The sequence below is a fragment of the Gavialis gangeticus genome, unplaced genomic scaffold (genome assembly GCF_001723915.1).
Source record: "Gavialis gangeticus isolate Ggan-Ray unplaced genomic scaffold, GavGan_comp1, whole genome shotgun sequence".
NCBI lineage: Eukaryota > Metazoa > Chordata > Crocodylia > Gavialidae > Gavialis > Gavialis gangeticus.
Genome location: NW_017729031.1, coordinates 70,505,270 through 70,520,915, shown reverse-complemented (window position 1 = coordinate 70,520,915; position 15,646 = coordinate 70,505,270). Strand labels below are relative to the sequence as shown.

At 41.7% G+C, this 15,646-nt stretch overlaps 1 protein-coding gene across 3 annotated transcripts in view; it reads right to left on the bottom strand.

Annotated features, from left to right (window-relative positions):
- GULP1 (GULP, engulfment adaptor PTB domain containing 1) overlaps window positions 1–15,646 on the bottom strand; it is a 169,828-nt gene that overhangs the window by 126,179 nt on the left and 28,003 nt on the right. For all 3 annotated transcript variants that reach the window (XR_002098643.1, XM_019523070.1, XM_019523072.1), the window contains exon 4: window positions 516–577. Coding sequence is in view for 2 of the 3 variants with exons in the window: in XM_019523070.1 (XP_019378615.1) it covers window positions 516–577 (62 nt within the window). In the remaining variant the exon portion in view is untranslated. The remainder of the gene's footprint in view (window positions 1–515; window positions 578–15,646) is intronic.

Genomic DNA, 15,646 nt, shown 5'->3' with positions numbered 1-15,646 from the left:
GGGTCGGACTTGAAGATCTACTTAGGTCCCTTCCGACCCTACATCTATGAATCTATGCAATGAGGGGTCAGATTCTCACACAATCAGCCATTTTTTAAGCTGTTTGCAGCTGTGAACTTGTGTTTGGTCACAGCTATAAATTGCTTTCTGTGGTCATGTCAGGCAAAAATTCTCACTTCTGTCTGTATCCTATAATATCTACTAGCCCATTAACACTGTTTTTGTACACCAAAACTACCAGTCAGTTAGCATCTATTACATTAAAGGTGAACATTGCCTATGAAAAGAATGCAGGATTGGGTCTTAGTCAACCATCACAATCATTCAGGTAGGAAGAAGCAGAGTAAATAGGTAGACATACTTGCAGATTCTTGCATCTACAAAAGGAATCTATTTTATTTCAGTATCTTTTATCTGCTTTTTCCTAGGTTTTTGTTTGATAAAAGCTCTTGCAAATCTTTTTACTCTTTTTAAAACTAATTTTGCAAAGCAAATACCCTGGAAAAAGTTCTTACCTTTGCATTATAAGGGATATAGTGTTTTGATAAAGCCTCTGGAGTATGCATCCATGTTTTGTCTGCAAAACAGCAAAATCAAAAAAAGACATGTATAATATTATTTTTTTCTGTAACAGTACTAAAATCTATCTGTAAATGTACCCATCACCCTAATTTTACCAGGTAAATACGTATCAAAGCTATCAATAGACCCTTTCCCCCATAGCATCTGAGAGCCTCACAAACCTTAATGTATTAGGCCAAGTACTGTTATTTCTATTTTATGGAGTTGGAAGCGAAGAAAGCAGCTGTCAGTTTTTAAAGGTAGTTAGGTGCCTAAAAATGCTGGAAGATGTCTAGTAGGAGTTTAAAAATGCCTATATGTTCAATGCTCATTGATTTCTATAGATGACCTTCTTCATCTTGGAATTTTGAAAAACCATTAAAAAAAAATCAGGCCCCGAATTACATATTGGTCCAGCACCTCATAGGAGGCATATTGAGTAGCGGTGACTGAATCTAGGTGTACCAACTTCCACTCTAGTGCCAAAACCATCATTTTCTAAACACTACCTCTATAGAGATGCTGAATGATGCATTCAAACATATACCGTATTTGGGCATTTGTAGACGTGCTATATTCTCTCTCACCAGCATAAAAATAATCAGCAGAGTCGACTGATACTGGATTGATGGCAGATACACAGCAATCAATAGCTGTAGACAGGTCTCTATAATACATTTAAAATCATATAGTTTGGCTGTAAAGGGTCTCAGTGTTATCTAGGTAATTTTCAATATACTAGAGAAACAATATTATTCTAGCACTGACAAACTACAGTTAACGTTGTTTGCTAAGTAAAATTACTGCTGGAAAATGAAGGTCAAAATCATCTTGTAACTTCATTGTTTAGGCTAGAAAAGAGACAAATTTGATCACTCAAAAGATTCATAACTTTTTAATGATACATGGTAACTTGGATGCTTTTTCCTGGATGCGCAGATCTTTTTCCATGTTAAGCATTTTTATAGATCTCTGCAACACCAAGTCTGCATAAAAGTGTTGCATGCATCTTAAGTGAGTTTTGCCCCTTTTCTTTCTGATATTTTCTGGCTAGAATATTGGTTGGACATTTTACTTATGATGTTTTTCTGTTTGTAGACTTTTAAATTTGAATAAAATTTTAAGTTACTCTGTGTTTTCTTCCTTCATTTTTATATACATTTTTCAAAAAGTAATAACTATTATAAATCAATAAAAAATTACACATTTCTACAGGGGAAAAAAATCACATTTTAGATTGCAGAATTACATACAGAATTTTAAAATTTACTTAATTTTTCATTTTATGCACTAAATAAACCTGCACATTTTCTTTTAATCAGAATCATGTCTAAGCAATGTCATGCTGTGAATATTATTATGCATTGACAGCATGAGTTAATTGCTTTGTGAAATACATTAACTTTTCCTCTTTGTAGTAACTATTTTTAAAATGTTTATTTTATGGAAAAAGATATCTTCTAAAGCTACAGAAGAACAATTTTTCACACTTGAAAATGTAAAAGTCCATAAAATATGATTTGGAGAGACAAATATTTGGTGTTTTTAAAGGTATAATATTTAAAACTACTAGGCTGCAAACAGACATTGCCCAGCTGTAAAACTTTTTATGGCAGGAAAAAATGCAAGCATACAGATGTCCTTGCCTTCTGTCATACCACAAATGCCCCCAAAGGGCTACACAACCATTTCTACTAACAGTTTCTGCCACTCTATTGCAGTTGACATCTGTATGTTAATGGTATGACCTGTGTCTTGGGAATTCCCCTGCAGGGGATTTCTGGAGCATGAGTTTCATGCTGCATGGCCCCGACCCCAGGCATGCATCTGCAAACACAGAACAGTGACCCCTTGGGAGGTTCTCAAAGCTTGCAGAAATAAATATGCTCCAGGTTGGGGCCTGTCACCCAGGGCTGTTATTCAGACTCAGGCCCCTGAAGCCCTAGAAGCAGCAGTGGCTTAACCACATGGGACAACAGCCCCAGGTAATATGTATATTTGCCAATCAACTGGATCAACTGAGCTGAAAAAAACCAGAATTAATCCTGTGTAACACCCATTTCTTTTATTTCAAGGTGTAGCTCCAGTATAGAAGAACAAGATTTACCACTTGTTCTTTAAAAGTAGCATGAATCTATATTTGATACAGTACTAAACAAAGGTGACCATTCTGCTCTCCTGATACTGGCTTTGCCTGTATTCCAGTGTAAATCATGGGGGAAGGTAACATCTGCTATAGAGGGCTCTGAATGCAATATGGTACCTTGAGTTCACCAGGAAATCAAGACGACTTTAAAAAATAATCTAGTATGAAGGTGACAGCAAAGGAAGAAAAATAGCACAAAACAAGAGTAATTTGGTATCTTATTATTAAAGCATAGACTTTTAAAGGTCTTTCCATGTTGAGAGGGAAATAAAGTAAAAAAAAGTGGCAGTGAGGCAGTAAGTAGAGGCTTCAGATAAAAAAGGAACACGTGGACAAGGCCTTTAAGTGGATGCTATTCCAGAGCAGTACATGCTTGTATAGTACCACCCAGCTTGAAGTATTTATTTAAAATATTAATGACAATGTACTTCTGCATTTCTGTGCCACACAATTTTTCATAAACTGTAATAAGATGCCCGAAAGTGTCTACATCCATAAATATAAGTCTTTGATGAGAAGGAGTGACAGTGAACTCTCTTGAAAAATTGCAAAAAGTTAGCAAAAATAATGATCTTTTCCTGATTTCTAAAGTAATTTTACAGCCAAATACTGTAACTAATGCTTAAATTATTCATTGGAAATCAAGGTGGGGTTTTTTTTGTTTCCCTCTTACTATCAAAACCAGTTAACTGGTCTTGTAGTTAAGACATCGAACTGTGGGAAAAGGATGAAAACTTAACCTAAATAAAGTCAGTGGAAATGCTCAACTGCCTACTGACCAACTCTAAACTGCACCATAGCAGTGGCAGGGGCTGTAGCAATAGTATAAGAAGAGAATACTGTTAGTAATATTTTCATGACTGTCACATGTATATATGTATAAGAAACACTGGATGGAGGTTTCCTAATTAAAAGAAATACAGGGAGAATTTCTCTGGTACTCTAGGCAGATCATTGCAAAAAGCAGGTTATATTTTGATTCTCTAGAGGATTGGACCCTTGCCTTTCACTAGGAAAGTCTAAATGAACAAGAAACAGTTCCTACTGTATAACAGAAGGAACTGGTTATAAACAGACATCATCTATGGAGCAGGATCAGCTGTGCCAGGATAAATCTCAGCAGCAACATTCTTGGGCACCTGGAGCACAACAGTGGGTGAGGGCAAATGTTTGATTACAACTTGTGCTGCCATCATCTATTTATGGTGGCACAAGAGCAATATCTGTTTACACCCACTGTGCCATTAAAAGTAAACTCACACTAGCGTTAAACTCTCATTTCCTGGACCTGATCATGGCTGTAGATTGGCAGCACCATCTGTATCAACTCTGTATCATGAAACAGAATAAAGGATAGGGAGAAAAAAAATCACATAAAGCATGAAGATATTCTGGAAAAGCCTGTTAAAAATCACCAGAAATCTCTCAATCTAAATAGAACCATTTTAGATGAATAAAACCCAAGAGATGTCAGAGATATTGCACCGAAAAGTCAAATTGAAAATTATGAGAAAACATAACAGGAATATTCAATTTAATAGTTGAATGATTTTAAGGGTAACATGCAGTTTGCTGCACTGCTTCATCCCTTTCTTTTAACAATAATTTTAACCGAGGTTCATGGTTTAATACTTGATTATTCATTCTGAAATAATAAATATAATATAAGGTTTTGAAATGCAATTGACAAAACAAACAGCTGACATTAATATTATTATTTATCTTTTGTATAGTACCAGCTGTGTGCTAGGCACTTTACCAACATATAAAACAGCAGGATCTCAACAAAAAGAGCTTAAAATCTAAATAAAATAAAGGCTGACAAATACCCACAAAAAAGGGATTAAAGGCTGAAAATAAAATGCTGCAATGTAACAGGCTTGAGTTTTCCTGACTGCTAAAGGCACTAATAGATGTATAGCTTTTGCTAGGCTTGGTAGCCTCACTAATGTAAAAGCACCGTGTAGATACAACAGTGAAGTGCATCATAAGCAACCCTACTGTTTAAATTAAGAAGGAACTTGTGAACTTTGTACACTAAAGAAGTACTTATATAGAGGCCATAGCTAAAAGGCCACATGTTTTGAGTATTATGAATATTAGTCACACACAACACATTAAAACGTATAAATAAAATTATATTCTGAATGTTTTAAAGTACACAGGAATGAGGTAGAAGGAAAAATTGGTTGTGCAGTAGGTCTGGTACTATCCTGCTAGCCTACAGTAGCAAAAAAGGGTGGGACTGGGGACAGCTTAGAGCTATTCTATATAGAGGTGTGAGACACAAACATGTATATTGTGGTTTGGCAATGCCCCTAGCATTGGACCATGACTTTTTGGTTCGATGCTAGGGGACTAACGTGTGGTAGCAAGGTCCTTTTCCTATGACTGTCTTTTCTATGACAGTACTAATAAACTGCTCTGGAACTGAGCCCTCCTCCACCTCCTCCTAAACCAGACTTGACACAGCGTTCCGAAAATTTGAGAGACCAGAGGAATTTAAGGGAGTTAGGCAACTATATATCTTTAAGGAAGGGAACCAGTTCCTTTTCAGGTGAGGTAACAAGTACACAAGCTCCCTTCCAGTGTGAATATGTATTATTTAATTAACTGAATTGTCTAATAAGTGCTCATTGCATCACATCTGCATATACATCAGAGGTGTGGTGGGTATGGAAGGACCCATGCAACCAAAATCCCTTGCGTTTTAATTATAGCACAAATCCTGCAGTTCCTATTCATATATAAAAAAAACAAACAAACACACAGCCACTAATATCAAGAAGGTGTGGCCCACTGCAATCCATAAAACATCTATCTGTTCCTTAGAACTGGTTAATGGTAAGAGGAAATTAGACCGTGGTCCTACTGACCCTTCACATGGAATCTGCTGGATATGACAAAGATGGCTGTCACAGACAATGTTCCCTCTGAGAAGCAGCGGTCCATGAGCTCACCGCCTCAGTCCGTGAGCACGCCGCCTTGGTCCAGCATGGGACACTTACCTAAGGGGCATGAGGGCTGGGGGCTGGGGCCAGGGACCAGAGGATGGAGCTAGGGCCAGGGGCTGGAGGCTGGGGCTGGGGCCAGCGGCCGGTGGCTGGAAGCTGGGGCCGGAGCTGGGGGCCAGAGGTGGGAGCCCAGGGCAGGGGGCCAGAGGCTGAAGCTGGGGGCTGGAACCGGGGGCCAGGGGCTGGGGCCGGAGCCTGCCGCGGGTTCCCTGGCTCCGGGGAAGTGCTCCACTCCCCTGCATCAGGGTTGAGGAGTGGAGCACTTCCACGGAGTCAGCAGAGCCTGTGCCAGCCTCCTGCCCCAGCCTCCATCCTTGCCTTGCCTCACCTCGGGCAGGAGCTGCTGCCTGCCCCAGTGAGGCTTCACCGACTCTGGGACGCTGCTCCACTCCCCAGCCCTGAAGCCATGTGCCTCCTCACTCCCTGAGGCCGGGGGGGAAGTGGAGTAGTGTCCCAGAGCCAGTGGAGGCTCACTTGGGGCAGGCAGTGGCTCCTCCCTGAGGTGAGGCAAGGCAGGGATGGAGGCTGGGGCAGGGGGTTGGCGCAGGCTCCGGCCTCAGCCTTTCCTGTTGCACGGCCTTGAAAAAGCTGTGCATGGCCACACTTTTAGTTCTGTGCGGCCGTGCACATGCGCACCTTAGAGGAAACCTTGGTCACAGATGGTGTTTTTATTGTGGTGCTCCCCTTGCTAATATGCCTGACACCACCTTATTCACTAGGCCTAATCTCTTCTACTGGTAGACAGAGGACTAGTTGGGTTACTATTTAAAATCATGTTAATTTCTTTTTCAAATTATTATTTTTGTTGAGGATCTTCTTTAGTGTAGACTGTATTGAACTAATACTATTTTCTTGGGCTGTATCTATGTGGTCAACTTAGGGCCTGTTACACGTTCAAATGAAAGCTGGATATAACCAGCTTGGGAGTTTCAAAGGTGCATCTACATGTGAAATTAATGCACACAAATAAACTCTGGAGCTTATTGCTCCAAAGTTTTTTCTGTGTGCAGCACATGGAGCTCAGTTGGAGCAGCCTGGACTGGCAGGAGATCCAGGGGGTCAGTTTGCCTGTTTAGGGCTACTCTAACTGGGCTCCATGTGCTGATGGGGGGCTGGCTGGGGCATGAGGCTGCCTGCCAGCTACCCCCACACTGAAGCACCCTGGCTAAGGACAGACATTACACGTAAACCAGTTTAGGTGATCAGAAACTGGTTAAAACCTGTAATAGAACAGATGCTCAGTGTATATAAACCAGTTTGAAAATGCCTGAAACCAGTTTGAGATAAACCTGGTTGAACGTAGTATCAGACTTAACTGATTTGGCTCTAACCAGTTTATGCAATGTCTGTCCCAGATCCCTTGCTAGTTGAAGATAACCAGCATCCCAGCATGCTCTCTGGGTTAGGTGAGGCTCTCTGTTCCACAGGAGAGCTGTCCCCTCCCCTCTGCTCCCTGGCTGGAGCTCTGGTACAGACTGCTGACATAGTAGGGTCTGCCTGGCTCCTCCCCGCCCTACTCCCTCACTCAAGCAGGGATTCTCCCCCACCCCTCCCTCCCATCTCCCACAACATGGACCTCAGCCTTACATTCCCTAGGCACATGGTATGTTAGCTAATGCTGAGAAGTGTCTGTGTGTGTCTCTCTCTCCAATTTCACTGGGACAGGCAGACAGCAAAGTGTCCGCTTAGGGCTATTTGGAGCTAATGAACAGGTCAGCAGGTAAGCTGTTTAAGAAGAGTTTGAAGTAATGGAAAGAGCCTATTGTTTGGCTGATGAGGTGATAATCATTGTTATCAGTCCCCTGCTGGCTTGCTCACCTGTCAGTTTGCTGCAGACAATATAAAGAAGCAGGGAGAGTGAGATTGAAAAGCTCTGTATCATCAACAGATGCATGCACTACACACCCCACCTCGCCTCAGTGCTAGCAGGAGGCTAGGGTCTGGCAACACTCTTGGGCCTTGAGCAGCCAGCAGGAAAAAGCCTGGGACCCTGCAGGCAGATCTCCCTAATCAGAGAGTCTTGCAGGGCCTGGCCACACTCCTCTCAGCTCAGCAGTGTGAATGGAAGGGAAGGCTGCTCTAGTGTCTATCCTGAGCCACTGCAGGCATGTCCTCAGTCCAGAGAGAATGTCTGCCCAGTCACAAACCAGTTCAGCCTAGCCAGGTTAGATTAACCTACAAAGATTTAATCAATGAAGGCTCAGGCTTTTTTTAATGTTTCCTAGCCCCTGTGCCCCAGACAGCTGGGGTATGATCTACATGTGCACTGCTGCACATAAAAAAATCTGCAGCAGGGTAGTACTTGTATTTTACAAGACTACCCTGCTGTGGAATTTATTAGTTTTGTGCACCCTAACAGGGGCACGTGTAGATGCCAAGATGTTTACTGCGCACTTAATAAGTCAACTGCACAGTAAATGTCTTATACTGAAGCACCCAAGCACTGGGTAGTAATTTTAATTTAGTAATTTTACTAATTACTTTGCACATTGGGGCCAGTCTAAATTTACTGCGTGATTGACCAGTTAATTGCATGATATATAAAGAATGTAGTAGGGGGCCTTACTGTGCTCTAGAATCATATCTTCAATCATGCTGCAATGCTCTGGATAGGCTGCTCCCTAAATTAGAAGCAGTGTAGCCTTAGGCAGATTAACCGGTCCCATCATTCAACAGTGTTCAGTGCACCTGAAATGCTGTGTGAATGCAGTTGAATTGTTTCTGATTTAGGAAGGAGCCCACCCAGACCTGGGAAGCATGTTTGAGGACAGCACTTTGAAACAGGGTAAGTTTACTGTTTAGATGTGGCTTTGATGTCCTAATTATTCATGCCAGACTTCTCCACACTTAACACTGCTTCCTTGCAGGTCTCATCGTAAAGAGTTAGAAAAAGCACTACATTCAATGCAATGTACAACATGCTATAATACTGTGAACCTGATACCTAAAGGGTTGTCTTTCATCCCATGAAAATACAACAGTTTCTAGGAAGCAAATCCTGAATTTTTTATTTATGCCTTATTAAAATAAAACTCTCCTTGATATCAAGAAATATTTTGGCTGAGTACAGAAAAGTTATGACTCTGGGGTTACTTTTTTACTTGTGTGATCAAGTTTTGTATTAAAGAAAGATCTTACAAATGAACAAGTTTATAGAGTCTTCTGAAGAAGAGAAAGCTCCTTAGGGTCAGTACCTAAAACTGTATTAATGATTCAGGACCAGACATCATACTATTCACTTCTTCCAGACAATAAAATTCTGTTTTGAACTTGGTTATCTATCTTCATATCAGGGAAAAAAAGTTCACCACTGTGCACATAAAAATTACCATCCTGTTGTTCGTCTAGTAATATATCCTTCCTCCATTAGTAACTTATTGCAAAAAAAGGCAAGCTCCTGGCAACTGCATTTTCATTAATTATGCAATGTTGTACATAAAGTTAAAAAAATTCTTCTTGATCCCTGCAGGCTATGGAGTTTATGCCCTGAAACATGAGATTTGATTATGGCTATCATAGTTTCACCTACACTAAGTTCCTCCAATGTTATTAATGGCCATAAATTTATCCAGGCCTTTCTATAATCAAATCATGGATTTGTTTCAATGACCTTCTCAGCAAGTAAATTATAGACACCGACTACAACCTTAGTGTTTAATAACAGCAATGTATTAAAGTTATTACTAGGTAACTATGATTAAGTGTGCTATCAAAATTATGAGACACATTCTGCCCTCAGATAGGTACAGAAAAGTCCCATTGATAGATCTGATTTTTTTTTTAAATGTGGTTCCTTTTTGATTTTGGGGAGTTTTTTTGTGCCTGTGTGTGTTTGTTTTTCTTTTCGTGAAGACTAAAATGATCCTTGAAGACAGCTTATTCTTTGCCAAGACACTGAAGTCTTATCTTCCTATAACAGAATGGGTTTTGCAGAATATGAAACTTTCCAGTGTCCTTCTATTTTGAGATTCGGGACCTTATGAATGACTGTAAATGACTGCTTATTTAAATGACAAAATGCTATTAAAGCAATATTGAATTTTCATAGGTACAAAACAAAAAAAGTGAGGAAATGCAAACACTGGATTCAAATAGTGATATCATCTCAACCTTATCATACCTCCTATACATTTTTGTTATACGTTTTAGAAGATGAATAGCAATATTAGGCTACATACTGTACCAAAAAAATAAAGGAATATAATAATACAATTCCTCATTTTTTGTGGTACAGTGTTCATGAGCCATGCCTGGTATACCTCAATGTATATAGAAAAAACATTTAAAGCTGTGTCTATGGTCAAATTGTTGATTCTCTGAATCAGCACTGAATCTTCAGATTTGGATTCGGCTGAATAGAACTGGGACAGTGATCTGAATTAACGAATAGAATCACTGCCCCTGATTCAGGCCAAATCCAAACCGAATAGGGCCGATTTTCCACACCCGTGATATACAGTAAAGTTAGAACTTTGCATGCATGTACAAACCAAAATGTGTCAATACACATATTAAAGTGTCTGTCTGTGGCAATTGCAGAATTACATATTTTATCTTTGTAAATGTGGAGGTGGACACTCATGTAACATCTGAAGCCACATGTAGGCTTGCTCTACAACTTTCAGCATACATTACACACAAACAGTAATGAATAATCATTCTAAATGGAAAAATGTATTGGCTTTTCAAGCTCAAAGTCTTTGGGTGGCAAATATTTTTATATTTTTTGCCTCTATGTTGCATTTATGTCTGCCCCTTTTTATGACTTTACCTGTCTGTCTCACATTGAAAAAAAATGAACAAAAAACCCCAAATATCTGTTGTCTCAGAAATAGGTAATGGGTCTATAAAACCCCTCAAGATCATTTTATAGGCAGTGCATCCAATTCAATCATATTCTGTAACCTTTCCTTGAGTTACTCATGGCATTTTAAACTTTGCCCATTATATCTTGTCCATCTACATTTCTATAAAAGACTGCCATAAAGAACCATGCTGGTCTTGTTTATTTGTATAGACAAATGTAATTTATAAAACTTTGAAATTTATAATAGGCTACTACTTTAATGTATTGCAGTCAATATTGTGGATTTATTCCATAATTCACTCAATTACCTGGCAGAAATTATTTCCTTAAAAGCTATATATTTTTTTCTGCATGATGTTAGAGTTTAGAATCTCTCTCAGAATCTTGGGATTAAACACATGTATTAGGATATAATAAACTACGGGTCAGATTCAGTGGTAAATTACATTCTGCCCATGCACTGTAAAGTCAGGAGAATTTCCCAGAATTTAATTCAGTGCTGAATCTAACCCCCAAACAAATAAGTGTAGCTGTCAGTTACACAAATTGTTCTGTTCTATGACTGTGAGGTTAGTTTTTTAAATTTTTTTTTTATTTCTGGTAGGCATCCTACTATGTCTGGGTAAAGATTTTGCATTTAGTTATTTTTTGTTTAAATATATCCCTTCCCATTTGGCCGAATAAATATATCTTGTGCTTTTAATTAAACATAAACAAACAAACAATAGTCCTTCTTATTAATTTTCCTTCTTGTGCATGAGTAATTAGTTTTAACTGTAATGACTATTCATTTGGAGTCCTGAAGCTAGAAAAGGGAGCAGAGCCTTTTTACGGTCTATGCCCTGAAACAACAATGATTAGTTATTTTAAATGAATTGTCTGTTCCTTTTTTTCTGCTTGCTTACCCCTCCCAGAGCCTGATTCTTCTACACAGGGCCAGGTCCAGTATTTCCCCAAAGGGACTGCTGAGCAGCAACCACACTGCAGGAGTGGTTGCACCCCCTGTTCCCAAAAGTGCAGAAAGACCATGACTTGGGAGTGTGTGGGGCCTTTTCTAAAGACCCTAAAGCAGGTGAAAATCCTACCTCTCTTCCCCTTCCTGCTTAGAGATATTCCCCCTCTGTTCCTGCCATCCCCTTCCCCTTGGCCCCTGCTGCTTTCTCCATTGTTCAGGGTCAGGAACCTCCAGAACCAGCTGGGCTGTGCCATGGGTGGGCTCAGCTGGGGAGGGACAATGGCAACATGGAGGCTAGAGAGTAGTTTCCACCCCCCTGCCTGATTGTGGGACAGGCATGCTGCCACTATCTCTGTCCCCAGCTGAGCCCAGCCAATCAGGTAGGAGCCAGGAATGGTTCTGATGCTTCCCTATCCCTGAGACAGCGAGTCAAAGTAGGCAGGGAAGGAGCACACGTTTGACCAGGAAAAGGAAGGGAGGGAGGATTTTCACTTGCTTTAGGGACTTTAAAAAAGTCCCTAGAGGTTCCTGTAGTGTGCTCTAATCTAAAATAAGGGTGCAGCCTCTCTGAACTGCACCCTCTCTGAATCTGCACATGCTTCTACAGTTATGTATATGTATCAAGAAAAATGGGTGAACCATTTTGGGTAGTGGCTCACCCAATACTCAGTCAGACTTTCAAGTATAAGAGAGTCACTTATATGCAGTCACAAGATTTACAAAACTCTTTATTACTGGAAAATATATTAAATTCCCAGAAATGCTGACAAATAAGGCTGTACACAAATGACAAGAAACAGCAAAGAAGCCAAGAGTAGGAAGATCATGATCTCTGCCTACCACAGTTAATAATATTTTTCTGCTTAATCAGATAAAATGTTCTATAGTACTCATTCTACTTGAGCATGTACTGCTATACAAACTAAATTATGATGACACATGGTAAAGAATTGGCCAGGAACAGAAAAAATGAATTGGAGAAGAATGGAAAGTGACAGACAGATAGACATTCGATACTGTGTTAGCTTTAAAATGGCAGAATAATGCAACAAGAAGTGATACAAAAATATGTTAGAAGGGGAAAAAAACATATCACTGAAGTCCCGGTTTTGATTTATTTCTTTTTTTATTTTTTTTGTTAACTGCTAACTACCACTAACACCTAACTACCTCTATCTCTCGGTAATTTTAGGAAATGCTACTGGTCTGTCTGGGTTTTCCTTGCTATAGGTAGATGAGCTGAAAACACACTGTTGGATTTATGTAATTGAACACAGAGAGACACATCTGTATTACTTTCAGGGTGCTAGACTGGGCTCTTTTAAAGAAATTGTTAAGACTTATGTGGTTTAATGGTAGGCATTAGTTATGCACTAAAAAGCCACCTTTACTTAATGCATATATATTTAAATTTAGTGACGATATAGCCCTTTCTTTTTCATTTGTGGTTAAATACAATATTTAGAATTAATATACAGTCTTCTCATTAAATAATTCATTAGTAGAAATAAGTATGGCTTTAGCAACAATTTTAATAAAGAGAAAAATTCCAAAAAACTCCATTTATGGTTACTAAGCCATGATTCGATAGAAACTAACTATATGATTGGGGTAATGCTGTAGTAATGCAGTGAAGCAGCAGGATATCAAGTTGCAACAATTCGTCAGCTGTTTCAATCACATCTGTAATACAAACACTCCTCGAAAGGCTGGTGCTCTTTCACAGGATGCCTTCTCCACCCCACTCCCATTGGAGCCAGGCTAGCTGGAAGATTACACCTTCAATTCACTTTTGCAGAGGAAGATTAGTCCTAATAATCCTAAATCCACATAACAAAATCAGAAGGAATGCTTTCAATGCTTGGAATTCTAGAACCAGTTCTCCCATGTATAGTATGAAAGCATACCAAAGACATCTTAGTTTCAGAAATTCAAGATTTAGAAGGCACATATTCAGCTTCAGTGCTAGAACTTGGCCAAATCCTTTAGTCCAAATTCAGAGAATTATAGAAAATAAGGGTTGGAAGGGACCTCTGGAAATCATCTAGCCCAACCTCCTGCTCAAAGCAGGATGATCCCCAACTATATCATCCCACCCAAGGCTTTGTCTGCCTGGGTCTTAAAAACTTCCAAGGATGGAGATTCCACAACCTCCCTGGGTAGCCTGTTCCAGTGCTTTACTACCCTCCTCATGAGAAGGTTTTTCCTAATATCCTTCTCTTACTGCAACTTGAGATCATTGCTCCATGTTCTGTAATCTGCCACCACTGGGAACAGTCTACCTCCATCATCTTTGAAACCTCCCATCAGGTAGTTGAAGGCTGTTATTAAATCCCCTCTCAGACTTCTATTCTCCAATCTCTCTGCAATTTATCCACATCTTTTCTGTAAATGGGGGGGAGGGAGGGGCGAAGAGAACAAAAGTGGACACAGTACCCCAGATGTGACCTCACCAGTGCCAAATAGAGGGGGAAGAATCACTTCCTTCAATCTGCTGGTATTATTCCTACTAATGCAGCTCAGTATGCTATTAACTTTCTTCACAACAATGGCAGATAGCTGGTTTATATTCAGCTGATTGTCCACTGTAACCCCCAGGTCCTTTTCTGCACAGCTGCCTGTACCAGTGCATGGGATTGTTCCGTCCTAAGTACAGGACTTTGCACATGTCCTTATTGAACCCAACGAGCAGTGATCTGGGTTTTCCGCTTCCCATTGAAAAACAGAGAAAAACCATGGATTTCCCAAATTTATCAGAGAAAAAATGGATTTTCCCTTTTAGCAGAGATATCCACAGATTTCCCACTTTTGCAAAGAGCTCTGCAGGCTGGCGGAGTTCCAGCCTGCAAAAGCTAATTGCAAACAGGGTGGGAACTCCCCAACCCTGTCCAGAGGGGGAGGGAGAAGCGGAAATGGTGGGGCCTGAGGCTCTCAGTCACCCAAGGCTTGGCTTCAGTTCACTGTTCTTCCTGGAGCCTAAGGTAAGTGGGACTTGGAAAGGGCTGGGGGCCACCTCTGGTAGGGCTGGAGGGTTGCAGGTCATGGCTGAGGGGCACCGGCAGGGATGGTGACTGCCAGGGCATTGGTGTGTGGCTGAGGGAATGGGGAGGTGTTGGGGAAGCCTCATATGGAGTGCCTGCTCACAGCATGTGGACCGGAAGTGGTGGGCTATTGCCAGGCCAGGTTTTTCCGGGGTGGGGCCAGCTCATGGCTGCAATGTACACTCCTGGGCATGGGATGGATACTGTACCCCATGATCTGTGCGCAGGGCTGGGGCAGGACGGGTGCTCACTGTGGGCTCATGCTCCCCACCCTGCTGCCTTCTCCTAGGGCTTCCACAGTGCAGTGTGTGCAACCTGGCATGGCAGGGCACAGCAGGGTTGCACAGGAAAGCTTGTTGCCTCTGCAACCTCTGCGCTGCCCCAGCCACAGGGGCAGCACAGGCAGCAGGGCAGGGTTGTGCCCCTTGCTGCTACCCTTGCTTGCAGGGGAAGTGTGGCCAAGGAAGCACAGAGCTTGCAGAGCCAGGCAGCTTTCCTGAGTGTCTCCACTGTGCCCTGCCACACTGGCTCACACACCCTGCCCTGCAGAGGCCCTGGGGGAGGGCAGCAGGGTGGGGAGCATGAGCCTGCAGCGTGCACCCACCCTGCTCAAATCTGGAGGGCACAGGTCCCCCCTGGTCCCCAGGAATACGCACTGCAGCCAGGAGCCAGCTGCCTGAGCTCACAGCAGGCAGTAGTCAGTAGCAGTGGGAGAGCTGGATCCATGCTCCTGCTGCAGCAGCCACTGCCTTCTGTTGGGGGCAGGAAGCTGTGGACCTGAGTCCCTGGCCCCATAGCCCAGGCAGCTAGGGGCAGGGCTGTGGGGCTGTGGTGGGGAGTGAGGGTCACAAGAAGGGATGGGGCATTGGTGTGTGGGGAGTGAGGGTCATGAACATGATGGCGGGTTGTGGGGGCAGCAAGGGGTACCAGCAGGGCTGGGGTGGGTGGGGGATGCTGTGGGAGGCCTTTAATTTTAATAATGGATTTGGGGGGTTTTATCGGAGAATTTGCTATTTTTATCTGAGAAGGCGAGTTTCCCTGCTCATGAGACATCTTTTGGTCCAATCCTACAATTTGTCTAAGTCCCTCTAAATCCTAGCTCTACCCCCCCCCCCCCCCCCC